At 47.0% G+C, this 9,242-nt stretch overlaps 2 protein-coding genes across 2 annotated transcripts; both read right to left on the reverse strand.

The window, feature by feature from the left end:
* Positions 1–3,681: 3,681 nt before the first annotated feature.
* Positions 3,682–4,908, reverse strand: LOC119330178. The gene is made up of 3 exons (XM_037603294.1): positions 4,757–4,908; positions 4,474–4,674; positions 3,682–3,912 (listed from the first exon to the last, which is right to left on the reverse strand). Exons 2-3 carry the CDS (start codon positions 4,630–4,632, stop codon positions 3,847–3,849), a joined length of 225 nt encoding a protein of 74 aa, XP_037459191.1. The 5' UTR covers positions 4,633–4,674; positions 4,757–4,908; the 3' UTR covers positions 3,682–3,846.
* Positions 4,909–5,582: 674 nt separating this feature from the next.
* LOC119331827 lies at positions 5,583–8,875 on the reverse strand. The gene is made up of 2 exons (XM_037604996.1): positions 8,445–8,875; positions 5,583–7,158 (listed from the first exon to the last, which is right to left on the reverse strand). Exons 1-2 carry the CDS (start codon positions 8,756–8,758, stop codon positions 5,829–5,831), a joined length of 1,644 nt encoding a protein of 547 aa, XP_037460893.1. The 5' UTR covers positions 8,759–8,875; the 3' UTR covers positions 5,583–5,828.
* Positions 8,876–9,242: the final 367 nt, after the last annotated feature.

Here is a 9,242-nt window from a genome sequence, read left to right on the forward strand (position 1 = left end):
CGGGTGGATCGAGTGGGTGGGGTGGGGGGTTGCGCGAGGGGAGGGGAGGGGAGGGGGCGGCGGCGAGAGGCCGGGATCTCGGTCTCGGCCTCTCTCGGGGTCGGGGCGGCGTGGGGGGGTGGAGTGGACCGGCCACGGACGGACCCGGTGCTCGAAAATATTAGCTGGCCGTGCTCTCCCTTTGGCCTTTGCTCCTGCCCTGCCGTTCCGTGCCGTGTCACCGACGCGCCGTCCCGTGCCGATTCGCGCGCTCACCCACCGCCCCGCCCTTGTCACGCAACGCTGGAACGCGTGAGCTCTCGTGCTCGCGTAGGAGGATCGCGTGCTAGCACAACTTTTTCGTAGAGGAAGGAATCGCGTCAAACTTGGTCTACCGGGAATTCCAAAAAAAAAAACTTGGTCTACCGGAATGGATAAATATTTTTGGTGCCATGTGCGCAGAACGGGACGCGGTTTACCAGACGTGCCAGTGAGTTCGTAAAAAGGAAAGCCTGCACTCAAGCAAAGGTCACTCGTCGCACCTCTCTCTCAAAAAAAAATATAGAGGTCACTAGTCGCAACATTTGATGAAGGGGAAGCCTATATTTTAGTACAACTCCTCTTTTCCGGAGCACCCGGCGTCGGGTTGGATTCAGCCAAACTCTGCCCGACTCCCATTGTGACCAAGAAAGAATTCCTTGGATCTACCACTCGCTCACGCACGTGGCAGCGTTGACGCATCCGGGCTCGTGAATCGCGATGAAGATGCTGGTACGAGTACCTTTCTCGTTTGTTTTGCTTGAAAGATTGCTTTGACTTGGTTGGGCGACGCGTGTGCGTCGCACTTGGAGTGCATGAAACTGAATCCTCCCCCGTTTCCTTGGATACTGCCACCTCCATTCTTAAGTACAAGTATTTTTAGAGGTTTCAACAAAAATTCCATATGGATGAGACATATTTTAAAGTGTATATATGTTCATTTTGTTTCGTATATAGTTTACATTAAAATCTTTAAAGGAACTTATACTTAGGAATGAAGGGAGTAGTAATCGGCATGGACGAACCGGACAATGTCATTTCCGATGGCTCGAATCTGATTATGAGCCAGGGCCACGTATATACTAGTAGGAGTACCTGGGTTCGGATCCTCTACAGTTAAGTACTAACTGTACCGGTACTGTAGCTGATGTAATCCACCGTCCATTGCAATCCGATGGCTCGCCTCCCTCTTCCTCCACTCACACTTTGCAGCAATGAATGATCCCAAATACTCTCTCTTCCTCCACTCACACTTTGCAGCAATGGATGATCCCAAATAGACAGCCACGACGACAACGACGACCGCCGGAACTGCAAAGGTAAAGAAGACAAATGGGGTACACTCGTGCAGCTTCTCGTCGGCGTCCGCTCACGTCCAGCAGCGGATTCAGTGGCCGAGCTATATCTCTTTCAACTTCGGAAGTTTGGATACTCGGCAAGTGCTTCGATGAACTCGCCTTCAAGCGCGTGTGCGTGGCACGGGATCATGATCAGGCCGGCGGTGGCCATGCCTCCCTCTTAGGGAGAAGGAGCCATCGGGACGGGGTCATGGGGATCGAGGACTCAGACTCACACGTTTCTCATGCAACTGGATGGAGCTGATAGCCGAGTCCTGCCGCTCCCAGCCATGCACGCAGACCGTCGGTGTGAACAGCCGCTTGCTTGCCGGGACGCTTCAGGAGGTTGTCGGTGTCGGGATATTTGGGATCCTCCATTGTTGCAGACATCGGATTACAACAGACGGTGGATTTATGCACTACAGTACCGGTACAGTAAGTGCTCAACTGTAGAGGAGCCGAACCCGGAGTACCTCACACCAAAGCTTCCAATGTTATCATTACAGGAAATGAACTTGATTCTTACGTGACAACCTCCCGATTCCAAGGGACCACGTGAAGGTTATGATGAACAACAAACATCTATGCATTTTGCATGATTTTGACGTCCCAACAAAATGCTGGCAATCAACAGTCCAGTTATCTTCTTGAAATCATGATCCTTTACATCCTTCAATCAGAGAGTTGATCTCCGGTCGAGTCTGTGAACATGCATCGTATGGGCTATTTTTTTCGCCCGCCAACAATCCATCACTTCGGCATTAGGGCAAATCATATTGAGAGGAGATCAAACTGACACAGAAACTTGGCATTAAAAATGAAAATTTGTCATTCCACGTCCAAAGTAACATGAAAAGGCAAAAGGGGCGTGCTAAACAAGACATGGTCAGCTTTTGTATGAGTGTCGGCCAAGGTTTCTCAGTGAGTTTCTAGAGTTGACCAGCGATATAGTACCACAATACTTAAGATGTTAAGCAAGCTTTTCTTGTCAGAAGAACCAGATAGGTGCGAATCAACCTGTGGTTAAGTTGGTTAGCTGGACAGTGGTATCCCCAACCCATCAGGGTTCAAATCCTGGTGCTCGCATTATTCCTGGGTTTATTTCAGGATTTCCGGCGATGCGCTTTCAGTGGGAGGAGACGTTCCCGTCAACGACGAGGCGCCTACAATGACTTCGTAAAGCGTGTGTGCGTTCATAGGGTGAGTGTATGCGCGTGTATATGAGCGCTTGTGTCTGTACTGATGCTCAAAAAAGAAGAACCAGTTAGGTGTAGGTGTTTATCATGTTGGTTATCTAGAAACAGATGATACTGCCATACCCGACAAAAAGATTGATGCCAAAAACTTCGTTTCACAAGAAAACATGTTTTCCTAGAAAACTGCCGTGTGTTTAAATGTGCTACTTTTCAGATATGTGAGAACTCCGATATCGATCAATGGATATCCCAGAACTATCCAGTTGTAGAATGAATTGATATGTGCATGTCAAATTGAAGGCATGCTATATCACATCAAACATTCTCTTTCTCTAACAGCCACTGTGCTCATTTTAAGAAACACTCTGAACAATGATTCAATCCAATAGCAAAGCTGTACAACAACATTTGTCTCATTATCCTATTATTAAGTAGGAGTAGCCTTCAATTTTCTTTGCTCAAAGAGCATCATAGGTTCATGTATAACAATCAACAAAATAAAAGCTCAGATAACTAATAGTGAAGTCTTATGGCACCCAAATGCCCAATGCACCTTACATGTGTCTCAAAACAAAATATCCACTTGTGGAAACAATATAACAGCTGGAGCGAAATCTAATAGCCATGATCCCATGAATCTATGTAGTGGATACTGTGGGACATTTATCTGATAGTCACACACCATGTTTCTACAAGGCAGAGCTATCAATAACTTCAGTTGTTCTATGATAATGAAGAACGCCATTTGGATCTTTAAGGAGGACCCATCATCAAATGATGGCTAAAATAAGATGCATAGCTTATCTAGGTTTCAAAGATTCCGAGTGACTAGGAACCATATAAGCTTGTTCTCAACAAGATTACCGTCAGAGCCAATCGTCCAGACCTCAATGGTGGTAATCTTCGGCACACATTACTGACCAAAGAAAGTACTGCATTTCATACACCAAATCGCTCAGAGCTCATGGGGATGTAACATGATATAAATGAAGAAAACGTCATGCCGTGGAGAAGAAATACAGGTGACTTCACTATGCCCACTTAACATCGTGTGGCAGCTTGTTTGCAGAGAAGAGAAAAATCAGGGCTCATACAAAACAACCACAAAAGCAATAGTGAGCAGATGAATCTTAGAGAAAACTGGAGGCGGCAGCATGTCAAAAGCATCTTTAAAGTATCGAATAAGTAGTCATAACAAGGAAATTTAAATGAGCCTCTACAGAATGTACATACCGCAACACAGTAAGAAAAGATGATTACACTACAATAAGAACATTTTTATGATTTCCTACCCTCTAAGGCCAGCGGTCATCTTGATCAGGCTTCTTGACAAAGATCTGGTTGTAGTCTGGTCGAGACATCTGTAACAAAAGACACATTCAATAATTAGCGCAAGACCATAATATAGCAAATTCCAGAATACCAGATATAGCAAATCATATAAAAGCAGACTACACTTGTTCCACTACAGGCATGATTTACCACTGATACATCTCTAGGTAACAGCTCTACCTCCAAGTAGCATGATCTGACTGAAAGATTCACAGTTACATTATAGACTGTGTCTCCAGACGATCAAGCCTAATAGTTTCAATTTGAATAGCATAGTTGGAGGCTTCAAGCAGTAACCATGGACACAAATGCCTACATTCGACCTCTGTTATTCAACACCGCCCAAATTCCAAGCCACAGACAGAGTACTTGCCAAATTCCAAGCTAGCTACTACCATCTCTTCTACGGTTTCAATTGATTCTTTCTCTATAAACACTCAATCACCATAAAGGCAGGCGAACGATGCCAAATTGGGGCATAGACCACCCTACTAGATCTCTTGCTAGCAGGTGCCACACCAGAATTTTGACCCATTAGTCAGGTGCGAAATGTTCAACGGGGAGAGAAGGCGAGAGGGGTGCGGGCTTACGAGATCCTTGAAGAGGATGAAGGCGATGAAGAAGAAGAGGACGAAGAGGATCTCGAACTCGGCGAGGCGGACGAAGCGGAAGACCTTGTCCACCACCCTGGTCAGCAGCCCGGGATCCCGCCGGCCCCCGCCCCTGCCGACGCCCCGCTGCTGCCGCATCCCCTCCGGTCGCACGCTGGCCCCTCGACCTCGACTGCCTCCCTGAAGCCATGAACCCTAGACGTGGGTACAAGAGAGAGATGTGCATAGACAAGTATGGCTGGGTGAACGGAAGAACAGCTACCGGATCACCGGCGGCAGCGTGGGTGAGACGGAGTCGATCGGCGCGGCGGAGCAGGTCGTCGGACGCGGGGAGGAGGGACGGACCGGATAGGGTGGGCTCGCGTGTCGGGGTCCTCGTGGACTATGCAATTGCCGGCGGCTCGAGCTGTGGTCCGCACGATCTTGGATCGGACGGCGGGAAAAGTCGAGGCAGCAAGGGGAACCAAAACCAACCCCGTTGCACTTTGCAGCTCAGCGAGTCCAAATTGTCCCCCCTTCAAACCAAGTCCAAATTCTGCAGCCGGTGGTCCATTGCGACGAGTTTATTTACAGTCTTGTTTCTCATTTGATTTGACTATATCCAAATTTGTCCACGCGGTTCTAGAAAACGATCGCCATGCTGTGATAATGTGTTCGTCTAGTACAAGAAAATGGTATATGCTCTTCTAGTGTAGTGCAAAAGGGTGCATTACAAATTTCTCAACGCAGATAAAAAAAATAATCACCATATTATATCAATTTGTTAAACAAAGGAAAAATGCATAGCTTTTAGACCATAAAAATATATAGAATCATACAAAGATATCGACTCGACGTTGCATATGCAGTGCAGTGGGTTGAACATACATCACCAAATAGAACAGGATGCATATGGAAAAAGCTCTAGCTTGCAAAACACGAAGGGATTGGTTTTAGAAAACATGGAGCCGTTCGCTTATTCGGCTGACAGGATAACAATGTGGGTGATAATACAGGTCTGATTGCCTGTGGCAAAGCATTCCTGAACATCGCTCCCTGCACAGAATCTTGGTCTTCGCCTCAGCATCCTCAACACTCAACAGCGTACCTGACTGAAACCAAGAAGGCTATATTTCTGGTGATAATTCGTTTTAGGTTTTACCCTACAGAGTAAGCATAAAAAAGATGGGAATATGCTAGCTAATGTTAAGCACAAAGAATCATCGGCGCGTGGTTTACAGCTAGTATACATTTACAGAACACGACTACAGCAAAATGGAGATGTTGAGTGGAACTGACTAAACCGAATAATGTGATATCTTTGTATGATCTGGAGACAAGAAACGGGGATCCTATCAGGTAATCCACTTGGAGGTGACCTGAGCACTTTGACGAGGTTTCATGGGAATCTGAGACAGGTTCCTCTTTTTCATGTTGGAGGAGACCGTAGGGCTGAAATAAACCTGGCTTTTCTGTGAAATTGATGCAGCTTGCAAGTGTGGTTTTCTCAAAGGAATGAATGTATGCGACCTTGAGGGCGGCCCTTTCGAAGATTCAACACTTTTAGGTGAATCCCATTTGCTATGGTTTGCAAAACTCTGTGATCGGCCAACTATCTGGGGCCTCTTGTCCTTTGGACTCGGAATGTTTCTGCTTTCCATAGTTTCCGCGGAGTACATTGTCTCCTCCCCACTGCTGAAGCCGTCCCTCTTGTCTCCTTGTTCTGATATTGCCGGTGGTGAAGAACTTGACTGCGCCTCATTCCAGCAGTTTTCCTGGTAAGCAACATTGTGCATAGCATCGCAGTTGATTCTCGCATTAGCTACCCGTGATTCATCTGAAACTGAGCAGTTCGGTTTGATCTTATTATCGACAGGCATCATTTGCTTTAGAGGAAGCGGTAAGAAAATAGATCTTGGATGCCCAGGAGGAAAGCTATCCATGACCGAACCAGGTTGCTCCTTAGGTCTGGGCATCTGTGAAGCTGGATCTCGTTGGCCTTGAAAGGAGTGTGAATTAACAGAATCATTTTCACCATATGAAATCTTGGCAGATGCTGAACTGCATGACCCATGCTGCCGTGTTGGTCTTGCTGGCATCTGTGATGATGACAATGCCCCACCCTCTCGCTCGGTGGTCTTAATACAATGAAGATGACTCAGAGAAGAAGGTTCACTTCGTTGTCCAGCAGATATTAATCGTGCAGGGGGCATCATTGGCTTGCTAACATCTTCCAAGCCACCACTCCAGTGCTGTTTTAACCATTCGCATACTGCAGGGATGGGGATCCCAAATTGTGTTGGCACATCCATCTTTGATGCAAGGAGTGCAGTTGATGATGCAGAAGCATACCCTGTAGGTGTAGAAGGTGCAAGCTTCATCGGATCACAGACCATAAAAGCTAGATTCCCGTTCATATCAAAACCAGCAGATCCAGGATGCCATGAGACTTCATCAGTTGAGAACTTTATAAGGTTGTCAGTTGCTATGACAACCTTCCCCTCACCTACTGCCAAATCTCTTCTGTTTGTGTGGCCCAGGAGCAAAACTGTACTGCCAAGATCCAAGCTGGGGTTCAAGCAGGTTTTCAGGAAATGAGGTTGTTGCCCATGCGAATCTGAACCTTCATCCACGACATCGAGCCCGACTATTGTAAGGTCCAGAATGGGGCTAGTAATGAAGAACCTGAAATGAAGAAACAACATGTAGAACTGGTTAAAATGACAGCAAAGGCAGATAAAGGATCATTAGAGTAAATGCTCCTCCAAAGTAAATAGAGTACTCTAGTACTTGCTAAGCTCATTCCAGCTGTAGTAGCACAAAGAATTTGCTGCATCTTTTTTCCACACGAACCACTTCACTGACATCACCTTTTCTTTGTTCACAGAATTCATAAGACAAAGTTACAAACGTTGTTGGACTGTCAGATAATATAAAGTTTTCTAGAGGAAATCCAGATTGAGCCCATCCTGAGAAATAATGCATTAAAAACAACACACCCTGCTCCCATGAATCGAGCGAATAAATGGAACCAAGGACCACTTTCAGCAGATATTACCTCCCATTCATTCTTATCAGCCGAGCATCCAGAATTAAATAGAATTTATGTCTACCTGTACAGAGCGGTGAGGTGATCCTATGCGGCTACAGCAGCTTATTGTATGTACAAAATCAACTTCAATCCTTCATACAACACATGACAAGAAGCCATTTTATGACTTACATAAGGTGCGAACATTCTTATTTGGTACTCCCTCGGTATCAAAATATAAGACGTTTTTTGACACCATGATAGTGTCAAAAAGTGTCGTGTATTTTTATACGGAGCGAGTAATTGGCTACTCCATAATGTATTACAGTATATCTTTATTTTTCACTAAAATAATAGCAGTATATTATAATCTATCTACCCCTGGTTGCATTTGATCCTCCAAAGTAAAATCGAAATTGTGTCCCCCTTGCACGTACGGTTGCTGCAATAACTGAATGCATTAATAACATCAAGATTGCCGAGGTCCATAATCACAAGACAAGCTCAAATAATTCCCTGAACTATATTGAAGTCAGCCCCACCAAACTCTTGAGATTGCGCCTTCTCGCCCAAATGCAAGAACTGAGGAACCAATATGGCATGGACCCACGAATCCGCCAAAACCTTGAGCCATTTTTAACAGCATTGCAACTGAGAATCGTTACGGAAACCGCTAAGCTTCTCCTAAATTTGAAGACGAAAACCAGATCTTCTTCCACCATGGTACAAGATGAACAGCCAGAGCACGAGTGCAGCGCAAAGAAATTGCCAAAGGTGTTGCGTAATCAAATCTTTGCACGGAGCAGTATGCAACATCAATCGATTTCCGGGCGGAACCGACACAAAAAAATGCAACCATCTGGCACCGCATTGCACAGCCAAACAACCCCAAGCGAAAACCAAGCGGGAAAATGAGAGCAATGTCTTCGGGGTTCGTTACCTCTGAGGCACCAGGCGGGCCAGGAGGCGGCCGTGGCTGAGCTGGACCTCGGCGGCGCCCGCCACGGCGGCTGATGGGACGGTCCCGTGCGTGGTGAGCAGGAGGGCGCGGTGGATGAGGAACCCTCCCCCGCGTTTGCCTCCTCCTCCTCCTCCTCCACTACCACCTCCTCCTGCCCCTTCTCCGCCGCGAGGGAAGGACACGGCCGCGAGCGCGGGACCCTTCGTGGCGAGCAGCGTGGACTTGATCCGCTCCAGTTTGGCCCCGCCGCCGGAGCAGAAGCACCACCCCGAGCGGTCTCCCAGGACCCCCATCCGATGCGGCCGCTCTCCCTCCCCTTCTCTCCCTCTGGCGAGTGGCTACCGGCGCGCGGAGGAGGGCAGCGGTGCCCTCGGGTCAGCGGTGGCTGGCTGGCTCCTCTCGTGCTTTGGCTTCGTGGCGAGAGGAAACAATAAGAAGGAAACGGTAATGCTTTTCAGCGAACGTTCGCTGGGGTTACATTTGCGAATGTTCTTCGCGATATTTTATGTTGCGGGTAGTTACAATTCCTTGTAGTGAAGAGGGCAAATTTCACATCAAAATTTGTCATGTATTTCTGAAAAATTTGTCACGTCTTTTCAAAAAAATTGTCAAAGAAATGTTTCCAAGTATCATCCTCCCAAGGGACGTTTGCCGGCTATTGCGGTCCTAAGAAAAAAGGTTTGTTCTCATCGCGTTGGACGAAAAGCTGGGCATCACGATGGGCCGTGTCTCCGTCCATTCCTACAGGCCGAAGGATTTCTTGGTTGTGTTTGCACG

The sequence above is a fragment of the Triticum dicoccoides genome, chromosome 7A (assembly GCF_002162155.2).
Source record: "Triticum dicoccoides isolate Atlit2015 ecotype Zavitan chromosome 7A, WEW_v2.0, whole genome shotgun sequence".
Taxonomy (NCBI): Eukaryota; Viridiplantae; Streptophyta; class Magnoliopsida; order Poales; family Poaceae; genus Triticum; species Triticum dicoccoides.

Coding starts and splice junctions, on each gene's coding strand:
- LOC119331827 (XM_037604996.1), bottom strand. CDS start 8,758: ATGGGGGTCCTGGGAGACCGCTCGGGGTGGTGCTTCTGCTCCGGCGGC. Junction 7,159..8,444: donor GCCCGCCTGGTGCCTCAGAG/GTAACGAACCCC, acceptor TCTTCATTTCAG/GTTCTTCATTACTAGCCCCA.
- LOC119330178 (XM_037603294.1), bottom strand. CDS start 4,632: ATGCGGCAGCAGCGGGGCGTCGGCAGGGGCGGGGGCCGGCGGGATCCC. Junction 3,913..4,473: donor TCATCCTCTTCAAGGATCTC/GTAAGCCCGCAC, acceptor CTTTTGTTACAG/ATGTCTCGACCAGACTACAA.